This window comes from Pelodiscus sinensis, chromosome Z (genome assembly GCF_052426305.1).
Source record: "Pelodiscus sinensis isolate ZL-2025 chromosome Z, ASM5242630v1, whole genome shotgun sequence".
NCBI lineage: Eukaryota > Metazoa > Chordata > Testudines > Trionychidae > Pelodiscus > Pelodiscus sinensis.
This window is the reverse complement of record NC_143085.1, coordinates 16,087,804-16,104,051: the sequence shown is the minus strand read 5'-3', so window position 1 is coordinate 16,104,051 and position 16,248 is coordinate 16,087,804. Positions and strand designations below refer to the sequence as shown.

At 43.2% G+C, this 16,248-nt stretch overlaps 1 protein-coding gene and 1 long non-coding RNA gene across 12 annotated transcripts in view; one reads left to right on the top strand and one right to left on the bottom strand.

The window, feature by feature from the left end:
* Positions 1-15,226, bottom strand: part of LOC142818491 (uncharacterized) — a 33,320-nt gene extending 18,094 nt beyond the window's left edge. The window contains exon 1 of the long non-coding RNA XR_012895981.2: positions 15,088-15,226. This is a non-coding gene — a long non-coding RNA (uncharacterized LOC142818491). The remainder of the gene's footprint in view (positions 1-15,087) is intronic.
* ARVCF (ARVCF delta catenin family member) overlaps positions 1-16,248 on the top strand; it is a 603,575-nt gene that overhangs the window by 560,334 nt on the left and 26,993 nt on the right. For all 11 annotated transcript variants that reach the window (XM_089775246.1, XM_075898325.2, XM_075898321.2 and 8 more), the window contains 2 exons: positions 12,160-12,287; positions 15,042-15,192. In XM_089775246.1, coding sequence (XP_089631372.1) covers positions 12,160-12,287; positions 15,042-15,192 — 279 coding nt within the window. The remainder of the gene's footprint in view (positions 1-12,159; positions 12,288-15,041; positions 15,193-16,248) is intronic.

Genomic DNA, 16,248 nt, shown 5'->3' with positions numbered 1-16,248 from the left:
TTTCTCCAATAGCTCATCTGTGTGGGGCATTGGATAGTTGTCTGGGTGAGTTACAGCATTTAATTTATGATAGTGAGACATCAGTCAACATGATGCATAATCTATTTGGGACACCAAGGAGATCCCACAGGACTGGAAATATGGCTACCTTAGCAAGCTTCCTAAGAAAGGCAACGTGAAGGAATGGTCATCATGTTACTGTCTATTCTGGGAAAATTGTTCAATAGGATTCTCTTAGAGAAAGTGAAGACAGAAATTGATAGACAGCTCAGAGAAGAGCAAACTGGCTTCTGTGAGGGGGGTCACTCACCACCCTAGCGGGGGTCCGTCGTCTGTCCCCGGAATCAGTCCATTCTGCCCGCACGGGGCCTCCACTCACGTGGGGTTTCCCCTCTGGAATCCTCCGGTCACGTCGTTCTCTTCGCCACACTGCCCTCCGGCAGTGCCCAAGTCACTCAATCTGAGCCCCCCTTCCGGGGGAGTTGGTGTCTTACTTCAGGCCTAGCAGGCTGGCAGTTTGTCTGTCCGAGTGCGCCTGGCCCAGCCTTGACTCTCTAGCCCTGCCCTAGCTCCAGGGAGCGTCCTGCTCCCCCGGCAGCCAGGCCCACACACCCTTCTCTGAAGCAGCCCTCCTCTTTTATGCTCCCAGCTGGGCCTTAATTGGCCAATGCCGCCCAGCTGGGCTGAACTCCTCGGGCCTGCTCCAGGCTGGGGTTTGACTCTTAAAGGGCCAGTACAGGGCAGCTGCCCTGTTACACTTCCAAAGCAAGAGATCTTGTACTGACCAAATAGCAACTCTCAGAGTGATCATAGAACAGTCGCTTGAGTGGAACTCCCTCCCGTACATAATCTTCGGAGACTTCGAAAAAGCCTTCGACAGCGTTGATAGAGATGCTTTGTGGAAACTGCTGCAACACTGAGGCATCCCATCCAAAATTATTAACCTGATCCATCCAACGTACGAACCCTTGACATGCCTAGTTGTTCATAATGGTATCTTGCCAGAATCCTTCAGCATACTTTCAGTAGTGCGACAAGAGTGCCTATTGTCACCTTTCCTGTTCTTGATAACAATGGACTGAATTATGAGCAGGACAACAGATGGCCATCAAGGAGAATTCAGTGGATACTTTTCAAACAGCTAGAGGACATTGTTTTTGCTGACGATGTCGCCCTCCTTTCACACCAACAAGAAAACATGGAAGAAAAGTTCTCAACACTAGAAAAAACTGCCTCAGTGATTAGACTGAGCATTAACAAGGGAAAGACAAAGACAATGAGGATCAACCAGTCCAACAAAACACCGTCACGCTGGGAGGGGATGACCTGGAAGATGTGGAGCAGTTCATCTACTTGGGGAGTATTATGGGCAGAGATGGAGGAACAGGCAAGGATATCAGTGCTAGGATAGGGAAAGCAACATCTGCATTCTCGACTCTTCGTCCCATACGGAGTTCACAAATAGTATCTGTGAAGATGAAACTGTGAATCTTCAACACAGATGTGAAGAGTGTGCTCTTATATGGATGCAAGACCTGGCATACTAAAAAGTCTTCAAATCACAAGCTACAGACATTCAAAAACAGATGCCTGAGGTAAATCCTTTACGTCAAATGGCAAGACTTTGTCACAAATGAGGAGCTTTGGAACAGAGCAGGACAAGAACCACTTGATGTTCAAATCAAGAGAAGAAAGTTGGGATGGCTAGGCCACACACTCAGAAAACCATCATCCAGAATAGTCTCACATTGGAACCTGCAAAGAAAACGCAGAAGAGGAAGACCTCAGACAATGTGGAGATCCACTGAGATTGAAGGACAACAACTGGGGTACTCCTGGAGTCAAGTAGAAGTTTTGTCTCAAGACAGAATGAAGTGGAGGAGACTTGTAGATGACCTATGTTCCACTTGGAGTACAAGGGTTTAAGAAGAAGAAGTTGACCTTGCAAAAGCAGATTTCTCCATCTGGTTTGGGAACTAGGACCACCAGAGAGGCCCATGAACTTTTAGAGGGGTAAATTACACCCATCCCTAATATGTCCTTGATCTCCTCTATAGCAGCTTTGGCTTAAGGAGCCGTCTGGTAGGGTTGGGCTCTGATTCCGAGAGCTTCACCTGTGTTAATGGAGTGGTAAGCCCGTTCAGTCCATCCTAGGATTGCTGAAAACATTGGTGCGAAGCTGGTGCACAGTTTCTGGATCTGCTGTTGCTGCTTATGGCACAGGCTCATGGTGAGGGTTACCTCTTTGATGCCACCCTTGCCTTTCCCATTATAGTAGGGTCCTGCAGGCCACTCAGCGTCAACTCTCTCAGGGGCTGTGAACTGAAGAACCTTTAGTCCTTGTGAATAAAGGGGCTTTAGAGAATTAGACTTAAGGTTAGGGTCTGGGAATACTATGAGGTAATTAACTGCTCCTATGTACTCAGACCGTGAATGGTCCATCCCTGGATGCTTCCATCTTATTGCCTGGAGTGCCTTTGGTACCATGATTTGCTCACCTACATTGAAGGAATGCTTTCTGGCATGTTTAACATACCAGGCCTTCTGCTCTTGCTGAGCATTCTGCAAGTTTTGTTGAACAAGGGCTAAAGAGTCTGCTGGTGTTTTGCAGTTTGCTTACAAAATCCAAATTGTTAGTTCATGGAGAAGGGTAAACCAAGAAATGCAGTCGATAGGACCTTAAATTAGGTTCAACAAGGAGGCATTGCTGTGAGAATTCAGTTTGAATTACTGATTTACCGAAAGGTAGTTGTGATCAAAAGAGTGATGATCAGAACTCTTTACTCAGTTCTGTGTGAAATCTGAGACATCTGGTGGGTTTTTTGAGGAAAATAAGTCTGTTCCCATTTGTTTTAGGGGAAAAGGAATCATGATTTCTAGACACAAATACAGACCACTCTCAAATCACGTTAACTGACACAATATCAACTATTACTATTATAGAATTCCTCAACCATGCTGTCTACCACACTGCTCCTCCCCCCTATCTTACCCATCCTTGGAAAGCCTGAAGAAATAGATAAGACTTGCAGGGTGTTCTACACGTCATGGAACTAAGGCTCTGTCAAAACACAGGGGCAGAAGCAAAAAAAAAGTGCTGTTGGTTTGCACTAAAGGGTGGTGGGCAGACGTCTGTCAGGGCTCCCAGTTTTTCTGCTTGTGTAGCTGGCCCAAACTCCAGCAAGGCAGATGGGCTGGACAGTGTTCTTGCTCCTGATTTGTTTTTCACAGTCGCTGCATTTGCTGTGTCTGACTGAACAGGAGGGGTGACAAAATTGATCTGTGTGGAAAACTGCACATGAGGCGTGAACCTTCAGGGCAAATAAGCAATCACCAAACATTACCATCTGGGTCCTTTCAGAGAGGAAAAAAACAGAGCCATTCAAGTGTGACTCTGCCTCTTCCTGCCAAGGTCCACGAATATGTCAAAAACATCTTTAGGTCAACAGTAGCAAAGATAGATTATAGATATAATATGTATTTTATAATAAGCATGGACACTTATCTTTCTTTGCCAACAGGAGATCATCAGCTCATGAGACCATTCTAATCTTCCAGACTGAAAAAGAGTCAGGAAAGGATCATGATCCTGATTGAAAACCATCAGAAAAGGAGTGAGGGAAAGGGGTGATTCCTGGCAAAATTGACCAGTCAAGAAACATTGAACATGAGCCAAATTGCCACTCCCTGGCTCATCTTGCCCTTCTGAAAAGATGCACTAACAATTTACATCACTAATGGATCTGGTTTCCTCACTAGAATTTATCCGCTGTCAGGTTGATCATGGGTCCAAATTCAAAGTTTCAGAAAGCTGTTCCAAAGAGCTTGGGAGGGAGACCAGCTGGAGCGTAGAATATTTTGCCATTGTCCGTACTCCCACACATTCATCTGCAGTCCTTGAGGGCATCAGACTGATCAATTTTTATTCTTAAAAAATAGTAAGCTACTTCCAATAGCAGAAATATTTGCCTCTGTGTGTGTGAAAAACTCATATTCACTAGGTTGCTTAGCTCTGCGATACTAAGAGTTTCTTGCAGTGAAATTGTGTGGACAATACAGCTATGGGAGATGGAGATGGATTCTACTCTGGCTTAGGTATCATTGGTAGAAGTTTTAAGTTACAGTTGCAGTATCTTTTTGTCTTTATTGGTGACACAGGGACTAGAAAGAATCCTAGCTTGACTTTCAAACTCTGGGGTGGATTTGCAGCCTTGTCAGTAAGAAAGAAAAGTTGCAAATGGATCATATTTGATCTGATGTTAACTGAGAGAAACCCCAGAATGTCTTAAAGTAAAGAGTCCCTTTTGAAATAATAACCACACTTTAAAACAGTTTTATAGGTAGCACGTTTCCCCTCCCTCACTCCTTAAAATGAAATACACTTTGCTACCGCTGAGAATTAAAAATCCACAACTTTGGCAAGAGAGAAAGCCTTGCTATTTGATGTACTGTACTTAAAGAATCCAAGGTCAGACGTGAGTCTTCAGGGACTGTTCGGGGAACAAAGCGATTTACATAAACTGTGCATTTTAGTCATTCAGTAAAAAGACTCAGTACTCACTTTGAAACTGATGCAGGTTCAGTTGTTTGATGGAGGGGCATGTTTAAAAAGGAGATCTACAGATGCTAACTATGCATTTCACCAACACTCCTCCTAACCAGAGTGAAGGGAACCTTTGCCACTCACCCCTCCGCACACCAGACACACTGGGAATCTCTTCTCTTCCATTCTTTGCTAACTAGGCTGTGGAGGACACCATCCTCCCATACTGATTCCCATGCTGGTGTCACTCCGTGCTTCCCTGAATTTTGAGTTTCATTTTCTCCCTGCTGAATATGTTGATGGGATTCACAAGCCCCTAAAACTTCCTTGTCCTGGTTAATGGGCAAGGAGAGAGTTGTTGCTGAAATCCCCTTTAAGACAGGAGGCCGCCCAATATACCTTGAGCACTAGTAGGCAGTCTCAGTATTGTTGAAATAAACAGCACTTAAAATGTTGCTTTGCAGATTACTTGGAAAGGGAGAGCAGAGCAGCATTAGCCCAAAGATGGGACCTCATGGAAAACGTTGAATGTAGTGTTGAGTTTCATCACTACATTTCCTATATAAATAATACATATGCTCCATATTTTATCTAACTAAAACAATAACTCTGTGACCTTGCCTGTGCAATCTTTCTGCTACAAGAGTCTCTCACCCAGCAAATGATCCCCATCTATTTCCTGGGTGCCTCTCCATCTGCTTTATATTCAGACTGGCTTGTTCTGTTGTCCTTGTGTATTCCACTTAAAGCATCTCTGATAACTTATTCCATGCAAAAGCGATGAGGAGTCCTGTGGCACCTTATAGACTAACTGAAGTGTAGGAGCATAAGCTTTTGCTCCTACACTTCAGTTAGTCTATAAGGTGCCACAGGACTCCTCGTCGCTTTTGCAGATTCAGACTAACACGGCTACCCCTCTGATACTTATTCCATGCAGTCCTACAGCATTCTTTGTGTGTCTGTGGCTTTCATGTCAACATCTCTTTCCACTGTGGAGATGGAGGGTAAATAGTATGAGAGTTTGCTTAGTGTAAGAAATGTTGTATGTAACTTACTAAAACATTCAGTAAAGCCGTAACTCTGGTCTTTTGTTTTCTTTATAGATAAGTCCTTCATTGACTTTCCTTTATGATTTGAGACTCCTTTATAATTTTTGGTAGCTCGTTTCTTCAAAGACTGTTCTTGCCTTTTTTCTTCTGGAATCACAACCAGCACTTTATCCAGCATAGCTGATCAGATCTAACCAGTTCATTACCTTCTATTGTAAGAATAATGCCTATCCTGGTATCTATTGCACCTTGAAGTGAAGGCTATATGGATTATTCAAGACTTTCCTTTTCTCATTTCTCCTTCATGTGCTGCAGCATTTTTCTTATCTAAAAGGTATCTCTTCTCCCATCCATCTACAGTTTGACATTCTGTATTCTACATTGATTTACACTGAACTGCATTTTCCATCTATCATTCCAAGCACTTGGCTGTTAGAACTGACTGCATCTGTGCTACCTTAAACCATTTCAATTCAAAGAACTCTGCAAATTTATCTTTATATTCAGATTGCTTTGTGCTCCATGTATTGAAGCACAGAATACAAATGGAATGGCACTGACATTAATTTTATAAAACCGCTAATCATGTTTTCACTCCTTTTTAAAAGTATACATTCAAGGAGATTTTTCTCAAATGATATAGTATAGAGCAAAGACTCTCGTTGAACCACTCAAATGTACATCTTTTGAAAATGTCCCATTTTCTATTGAAAATGACCATGAACTCTAGTTTTACAACTGTTTAATTCACAAACCGTGAGTTACATAGTTTGTAATGAAGTTACCAGCCTATTGCTGAAATAGCAAATCTTGGATTTCTGCCCTGAGTTTTTCTTTCTTATAGAATAAAAAAACCTTGGTTTCTGTTACTGACATGATTGTTTCCTTTTGGCTCATTTTCCTGGTTGCTTAGGGAACCATGCGCTTTCTCTACAAAGTGTACTTTTCTGTGACCTTGCAGAGGAACAAGCAGTTCCTGTTTGGGATTCCTCTTGCACCATCTGCTGGCAGCTATCACGTTAAGCACTTTTGTAGTTGGCTAATATAGGCCCCCTCAGAAACAGATAATCATCAGTCTAAAGTGCTACCAGACCAGTTTTTGTTTTTTTAGGTTTATCCTATGCTACCCCCTTATGCATCAGTCTACAGATAGGTGTTGTTCTAAGATTGATGGGCTCACTATATAGCTTTGCCAGGGTCCCCTACACCATCTTTGTGCTTCTCTTTGAAACTAAGCTGAATTTATGCGGCAATAGAAAAAAAAGCTTCAAAGCTTTTTTTCTGCTCCAATAACTATTCTTAGGGGTGCAGTCTGTCATCTCAGCACAGCACATATGTGCATAATTTTCCATGTCTACAGGGGTAACTGAACTCCTGAATAAATGAGGGAGGAAGGAGTATACGGTAACCTTTCTCTGAAAATAATCATCTTGGTATGGGATTGTATCAGCATGCCAGGGTATTATACTCATGACAGTCATTTCCATTATTGCCAGAATGTTGTTTGATACAGGTGCAATTTGCACAAAGTCATACATTTCATGGAGGGAGTGATCCAGGATTCAGCAGCAGTGCTATGCACAAGATCAGAATGTGACCCCCCCAATCTTGTTTTCATGTGATGATAGTTCTGCAGAACTGACACCCTTTGCTATCTATCATGAGTAGAAAAAGGTGCTTTGTGGTGGCCAGGAGTGTCCCTACACAGAGGGGACTGGATAGTTCAGAACTTGGTAGTTGGATTATAGCACCTTCCCCCTTAAGGTTCACTTTGTGACCAAACATTCATCTAAATTGATGGCTGTTCAGGGACCATGCATGATGGTGAAATGCCTTTGTCCACCTCATAGGAATCAGCACTCAGAGTGAGGATTGAAAGGGACTACAAAGACGGAATGCCCCTTGTCTCTTGAGGTCATCGAAGTCAGGGTTGAGGCACAGTGGTGAGGCAGTGTGGGGGGGCATGCCTGTCCTGCTACTCTTCTGTAGCTAAGGAGAGGCCTGTCAGCCTGGTATTTCAGGAGAGTGCTAGATTCACACAAAATAAACATCTCTGCCATCTCTGGAACAATGTTAACAGAAAGAAGAGAAGCTCATCTGGTTCCCCTAAATTAGGAAGATGGGACTGCAACAATTGTAAAGGAGCTGGCAGAAGAGAACGACTCCCCCCAAAAAAGGGAGATGCAAGCCTGGAGAATAGAAATGTTTTAAGGCAGGAAAGGAAGATAATTTTTGAGTAGCTGTTCCCATATAATTCCTGTAAATGCCTGGGGATGCCTCTATGTTCAGTATGAATGCCTGAGTTCCACAGTGGCCAGGTCACCTAATACTACTTTTTAATAAGAATAACAGAACAAAACAAAAAACCCAGCTCCCAGCCAGTTAACTAACTTCTGTGCCATGTCTTTTTGCAATGAAAAGGGTATAGATAAATTTAACCCGTGCTTTTCCAGGAGAAAACTGTGTAAGTTCTGATTCAGCACAGCTCTTAAGTACATGTGTAAGTCCGTTTTCTTCAGTGGGATTTAAGTATGTGCTTCAGTGCTCTCTGAATTGAGGCCACAATTCAGACAACCTCCTAAAGAAGCAAAAGGAAAAAGCAATTGACATGTTTTCCTAATGGACTCATTACGAATCTTTAGTGATCCTCCTCTTTTCAAAATTCCATTTTAAAAAATAGATCTAGGTCATTATCTATACATATTACACAAGTGTGATATAGTTGGGGGGCTGTCTACTCTTATGGCCCTGGGCCCAGTCTGGTTGGGCATTTGCTGATTGCTGTGTGAGCTGTGGATGACCCCTACTGGCCTCCGTCTGTAAGCACTGCGCAGTGGAGGGGGGGGTCGCCCCTGAGCACCAGCACATGGACAATGACCAGCGGCTTCTCACCTGACCAGGGCAAGGGGTTTAAACAAAGGAAGGGGTGTTGCTACCTGGGGGGATGTGTGTTGTGTAGTTATTGAGAAGGGGCAGTCTTGGCTGGGCAAACATGAAGAGAACGGATTAAGCCGAGTGCTGGGAGGTTCAGGGGCCTGTGTACCCGTGCCCCAAGGGATCTAAGGCTGCCTGCCCCGATTCCTATGTCCACATTGCGCCTATGCTGTGCTGTATCTCCGAGAAGCAATAAATCTTCCATATTCTACTGGCTGGCGGAGTCACCTCTTGCTGCGGACAGGGGTGCAGGGTCGGGGGGCCCCCCGATGCGCCGTCACAACAAGTACCTTGAAAAATAATTAAAATCTTGAAATTCAGGAAATAGGTTTAGAAGAGAAGTAGGTGTTTAATGGAGGTGAGGCCAACTGAGCGTCCCAGGAGTATGCAAAGTACTCCAGGGAAAAAATATGAGGCCTCTGTAAATCACTGGAAAGAAACTACAATAATTCAGACAAAATGGGCTTCATTAAGACCGGTAGAGAAAATACAAACTCTTTTTAAAAGTGAATTTAATGTTTAGGAAAAGTGTAGGTTTGAAACCAGTGAGGAAAATCCCTCAGAGAGGGCGCTAATATTATCAACACGAGGTCCTCACCTTTGCTTAAGTGCATCAGCTTATTAGGGTCACTCATAGAAGTCCTGTTCCAGCAAGCCCTCTCATCCTATATGGTTAGCAAGGCTGGAGTAAGTTGACTTTAGAATAAGCACTAATGGGGCAGGAAGATGATAAAAACTGAAGAGAGTTTATTTTGGGGACAGGGTCATTTACCAACTTGTCTCTTTAAGGGATAGCTCCTAGGACAGAAATGAACTGGTAACTAATAAAGGGAATACTGATCGTAACTTACACAAAAGTGATGAGGGGGAAAGTTCCTACACTCATGCTGGAAAGCTAGGGAAACAACTGGGAAAAACAGGAGGATCTCAGAAATGAAGAAAAGAAGTAGCATAGGCACTGCAGGAGACCCGGGACTAGGATGTCAGTATCTAAAGGCAACTTCTGTCTGCAGTAGGTGGCATGTGGTGGGAGGCAATGAGGTATATTAGTAAATATGCACTAATGTGCAGAGTTGCGGAAGATGAAAGTGCCAGGGTTCAGCTAAAGGATGCAAAGCCTGGCACTGGTCATGACGATAAATAAGTGATCTAACTAGGGAGCAGGGGAAGATGAACTTCTCCTGGAGCTGTTTTCAAGAAGGTCAAAGTTACGGCTGCCCATGTGAAACTGTGCTCTTTAAGTGGGCACTGACTGAAGAACTGCCAGCTGTTTAACCACAGACAACTATGAACTCATATACAGACCTGGTATCCTCCTTACAATAATGTTTAGTGTGTTTTAACACTGTCTTATCCTTCTGGTTTTATGCATGTTCAGAGCTTTAAAAAGTGAGTAAAAAGATTATACAAGTCACAAAAATAGTGAAGCTAGTTTCCCTGCTGTAAAAGATTGTAACCACACAGTAATGTGTTAACCTCACAACACTCCTGTGTGAGCTGAGTGTTGTGCTCCTTTTACAATTGGGGAAACGAAGGCACAGAGTTGTTGAGTGACTTGCTTGAGGTCATTCATTCCATGTTAGTGATTCTGTTTTCGACAAACCCTGGTTTTCCCAACCTCCTGCTCTAGCTATTTCGTCATACTGCATTTTGTTGAAAAATTACCTGTCCATAAGGATTGAAATGGTGTTTAGTGAACCATGTAAAATCAGCTCTGGTACTAACTACAATGGATAGAGAAAAATGAGGTAAGAATTTATGCAGTGTAATAGATGAAAGACCAACAATACCAACAGAATTTAAAAATACAAGGAACATTTTTTTTTAAAAAAGAGGTGGTTGAAAAGAATGTAGTAAAAGACCTGAAATTTTCAAAAAAGATGATCTTCTGTGGTAAGTGAGTAATTGTAGTGATTGGAGAAAATAGTTATAAGGCGTGCAAGAATAAAATAAAAGAGGATAAAAAGCAAAAGGAAATATTCCTGTCAAGGGCAGTCAGAGGAGAGAAGAAAGAGGTATAGAAATACACTGAGAGAGATGATAAGGGAAAATATAAAAAGACGTTAGCAGCAAGAGCAGTTGAAAGAATTCCAAAATACCTAATATTGTAAACAGCGCTGTGCGCGCTTTTTTTTTTCATACTCTTCGATGAAAAGGGAAATGAACATTGTACCAGAAATCAAGGAACTTATCTGAGGTAACCAATGCCAGAATCAGGGCTTGCTGCTCCTCTGGGTACATGCTTGTCCATTGAATAAAAAATGGTCACTGTTTGCTTCAAATTTTGTTTCAGACAAAGAAGAGGTGAATCTTTCAGTGGTTTAAAACTATGTCAGAGTGGTCTGGATGTAAGTGAAATGCTCAAAAATATATTACAGAAATTAAAAGCACATCAAAGCTTTTTACTAAAGCATGAAGCCTAATGGTTAGACCTCGTTATCAGTATGGGGCAAAGATGGTCTCTTTGACTGCCATCACATATGGTCCATTGAAGGAAATGTTTAAAAACTGCTGAAATTTAGCTCCTCCTTGCTGATTAAGATACACACACAATCCAATCCGCTGTTAATCAGAGTATATTCACTAGAAGCAAACAATAAAACTGAAGACAATTTACGGGGAAGATAATAGAGGTATAAGAAAGCACCATCCTGTGTAAACTCAAGAACAACCAAACAGTTCTTCCCCTCTTCCCTCTGCTCCATCCTTGTCAGCTATTGGGGCCCAAGGAGCTTTGGGATCTGCTTTCCCTCATTGGTCTGCAGGGGTCAAAATCTCATGCTGCTTTCCTTGCGCTTTTGTGGATTAGGTGAGGAAGAAGCAGTCAAATTTAAGATTAGGAAATTATTTCCTGGATTACAGGTGGAGCATTGTGCTCCTAGTACATGGAAACAGTGCCCTTTCTAGCATTTGTACAATCTAAATAGTTCAACCTGCCTATGCTCAGAATTATATTGTCCCTTTGTCTTACACATGCTGCCTTTCATGTCACGGCCTCTAGAGTTAATGCAGTGTTTGTATATTTCTTCATAGATTATCTGAACTGCAATTAGTCAGTTGTATTTGTCCCCCTCTCTCTAGCTGATGATTCTGATCAATCCCAACTTTTCATGGCCTCCTTTCAGCTGGCAAGAGTGGGAGGGGGCATAGGGTATGACCATTCTGTACACTCCCACTTCGGAGATTTTTAATCATGCCTAGAAAGTGACTGAAACTGAGTGTACAAAACAACGCAAACTGAATTCACACCCAGCTTAGCAATACTGGTATGAATTTGTGCAAACAGACCCAACTCATGTCAGCCAGCACACACATACTCAGTGTTTTAATTAAATATATGGAATCAGAGTAACACAAAGGCTTCTCTAAATGTTCAGCCGTGAGATGGACTCTCTTTCCTGAAAATGAGCAGAGTGAATTTGTTTGCAGGGGTTCTCAAAACTGTAGAGCTGAAGACAAGTTCCAGTATATGCTACTTTCTGCAGGTCAGAAGAAAATAAATTGGGTTTAACAGAAATCTTTATCCTTAGTCTGGCAGTGTATAGTGTGTTCTGATATGTCCCTCAAACATAGTAAAATAAAGATGTCAAATACTGATCCATATGTTGTGTCTCCTGTTTTTCCCTCCATTAGGTTTTGAATTGCTCTACCAACCAGAGGTGGTCCGGCTATACCTCTCTATCCTCACTGAAAGCCAGAACTTCAACACTTTGGAAGCTGCAGCAGGGGCTTTGCAGAATCTCAGTGCTGGAAACTGGACGGTGAGGGCAGGCTTTTCCTTTCCTTAATCCAAGCCTGGGCAAAATACGGCCTGCAGGCTGAATCTGGCCTTTGAAGCCACCAGATCCAGTGTGCAGATGCAGTGAAGAGCCCCAGGCAGGGTCCCTGCTTGCCTTGCTCTGCCCACATGCCACTCAGAAAAATAGCTGCTGGGCCATTTGTGTTTCTCAGCTGTGAGCTAGGCTGGGGTTAGGGTTAGGCTGGTTTATTCAAACATGAAATGCCACTCCCCACCCCAGCTCATAGTTATTCACAAACGCACATGGCCACTGCAGTCTGTGCAGGAGCAGGGCAGGAAGGGATACTGCCCCAGAAATCGCTGGACTGCTGGCCAGGAGTCACCCAGGTAAGTCTCCTGGCCAGAGCCTGTATCTGGCACTCCAGCCCCTCCCTCCCCCGACCCTCTGCTCCCCACTCCTGCACCCTACCCTACATAATCCAAAACCTCTGCCCTCCTCCTGGATCAATACCCCCTCCCAGAATCTGCACCCCAAGTCTTTACCCCAGGTCACCATCCTCTCCTGACTTAGGTCCCAACCCAAACCCCTGCACCTCAGTCCCCTGCCCTACATCACAACCCAAACCCCTGCATCCTAGGTCACAACCCCCTCCTGCTCTAGGACACATCCCAAATCCTGCACGCCAGTCCAGTGCCCCAGTCACAATCACCTCCTTCACTCAAACTCCCTCCCTTACACCACTCTCTGTCCTGCAAGCTCCCTTCTGCACCCAACCTCCATCCCAGCCTCCGCACCTCTCTATTAAGTGTGGCCCTTGACCGCTTTCCAAAATCTTGGAGTGATCCCCATAAAAAATTACTATCCACCCTTGGCTTAATCCCAGTTAGAAATGGGCACGATGGAAATTCCCTTTAAGACCTGTAGGACTGATGTCACTGGATAGCTTGCAAATTGCACTCTGTTACTTTCATTTGTGACTCTCTTTTGGCAGATTTTTAGCTTTTGGTTAAGACTGTCTAAAAGGTTTTAGAAAAGGTTTCAATGTGACATAGAAGTATTTTAAAAATAAAATAGTTTTCATGTATACTTCTGTTGAAATATTCATCAGAGACATGACTCTGCTGTTAACAAGCATGGCTTAATCCGGGGTGGCAGTCCCTGGCTTACCTGGACTCTGCCCCCAAGGCTTGCCTTCCGTCCTCGCTGGCCAGGGGAGCCCCTGCTGGCTCTCCTGCCACCCTCCACCACCCCATTTCGGAGCTGGAGCACACAGAATCTACTAGCTTGGGCCCCCCTAGGCTCTGGTGTGCAAGAGGAATGTGGGGAGTGTCTTTCTGCTTCTCAGTTGGGGGCCACATCAGTGAGGCTTGCTTGTTTGTTTTTTGCTTCTCCTTTGTGTGTGGCCCCCGACTGATTTTTCTGTGGGTCAGCGGTTCTCGACCCAAAAAAAGGTTCCCCACGCCTGGCTTACCCTTAAATTAGAGAACAAACTCTTCTGACAGACTAGTTCTCCCTTTGTGGTTTCTGGGTACAGTTGTCAAGTGCCTAATAATTTTAAATTTCAGGAGACTTAGGTAATAACTCAGGCATTTCTGGAAAAAATTACCTTCTGTTTTTACCTATAAACTGGAAGGAGTGAGCTTCCCACAAAAAAAGTCAAACTAAGTAGTCTTCTGTCACTCAAGCAACACTGGAGCTAAGACCAACACTGTTACAAAACAGAAGTAGAATTGCTTAATTCTTTTGATTCTCCAGTTGTTCTGACGTGTCATCTTTACTGTTGTCAGATAAACTAGAAGCATGGAAGTTCTATTTGGACTATGCAAAGGATATTTGTGAATATTGTCAACTTGGAAAATTGTCATGAGAATTTACCAGCCCAGGCACAGAATCTACTCACTCTTTACCATGATGACTGATAACTGGAAAAAAAAACCAATGCTGTTTTACTTGCCTGTGGGGAAACCAAGAACAATTCACCTGCCCTAGGCAGTAGAATTTTGTATAGCTGGGGTATTGTCACTGAGATTAAAGGGAATACAAATCTTAAAATGACCAAGTGCTAGTTTTTAGATCATTTATCTGCTCCTCTTGTTCATGGGTTTCTTCAGCATTGCTTGTTTTTAGAATTGGGTACACATGCTTACCCAAGATTGGATATTGTCCTGAGCCATCAGATAACACTGAGAGTTGCATCTCAAAATTGCTGCCACATCTTTCTCATAAAAACGTCCCTGCAGTAATCAGTCTACTCTTGGCAAAGAATACTGGAATATCTCTGGACTTGACAAAGAGAGGTCATCCACAGCAGCTTCAAGTCTGTGGAGCAGCAAAATAACAGGAGTTGTACATGTATTGCTGTTCCCTCTAAGTGGCCTTTTTTTCTGACGGAAAGGAACACATTTTCCATTAAGGCATTTACAGTAGCCTTATACCCTTCCTCTGCTGCTCTTAAACTTTTATTTTAGAGATGACATTTCTACCCCACTCCCTGTCTTCTCATCTCTTCTTCCCTCACTCCCTACCACCAGCTATAAGATGAAATACCAACATCTACCTCCTTTTCATGCTTGGTGCACAATGGACTTGGATGGTGGGATAAGTCACAGACATGTTGCTACACAGAGAATGAGGAGGAACTATTTGCATAAGGAGAACTTCTTTAATTTCATGCTGGAAAAAATCAGACCCCCAACACTGAAAGAAATGCAGGAAAATGGGTCTCTAAATTCACAATATTTTGCATTGCTTTTCTTTTTGTATGCTCACAATTAGTGGTCCACATACATCCGTGCAACAGTACGAAAGGAGAGAGGCTTACCAGTCCTCGTTGAGCTTCTCCAGTCTGACTCTGACAAGGTTGTGAGAGCTGTTTCAATTGCACTGAGGAATCTCTCGATGGATCGTCGCAATAAGGATCTCATAGGTACCTTCTGACATTCTCTTACAGGAAACACGTGGGCAGTGTACAATTGCTTAGGCTTTTGTCAAGTATTGAAGCTGAGGTTTATTCTGCGTACAAATCCCATTCACATTGTTTAGGAGTCTTGTGCATGCCCCAAGTGAAGAATTGCCATCTAAAAATTCCGCTTCAGCCTATCCAGTTGCTATACTAGCACACGGTGAAATTTTAATGGAAATTAATCTTGACTTGACAGCAGATCTCAAAATAATTTGCAAAAGTATAATGGCTTTTTGATTTGCTATGATTCCCCCGTTGCTCTATCAGTGAACCCTGCCTCACCTCTCCGACTCTTAGCCTTTTGCCTTCTCCAGTGCTATTGCCTGTATCTGGAAGCCGGGTACCTAAATACCTTCCATGTAGATCGTCTCCCTTGAAATTCAGCTCCCCACTCCAATTCACCTTAGCAAAAATGCCGTCACCTACTCATTAAATAAAAATGAAAAGTTAAGTCCTTCGTGTAGATCTCCCAGTACATGTGGATTTCCTCCTGGGCAATTTGCCCAATCTGTTTAAACTGTAACCTCACCAGGAAAGGAAATGTTTGTGCTGCATACTGAACTCAGATGCTGATGCTTAATCAATATAAATCTCCAATTCTACTTTAATACACCTACAGTCCATAAAAACCACAACCATTGTAGAGCTGTAGCTACCAAATGCTGCAGACACACACCTGAGAGTCCTGGGCCCAAGATTCATAGGCTTTTCTTCAGTGCCGCCTAGCGTGAAGGCCAAATACACTTTAGAGGGGGGACATTCTTGCCATTCAGAGGAAGGTTAATAGATGCGTGGTTGCATACCTTGCCCCTGCAGACTTATTACAAGGCTATGGTAAGTAAACAGTATGTGCATGTATTAGCATTAATGTGTGGCTATTAGCTGCAGTTTCTGAATGCTTGTTCGCTTCCAGCACAGTGAAGTATGATGTGTTGGCTGTAAAACTCTCAATATACATTTCAAACTTTTTTGCCCCTGATACTTTGTTGTATTGATTATGCAGAGTGAGTATGTTTTGGA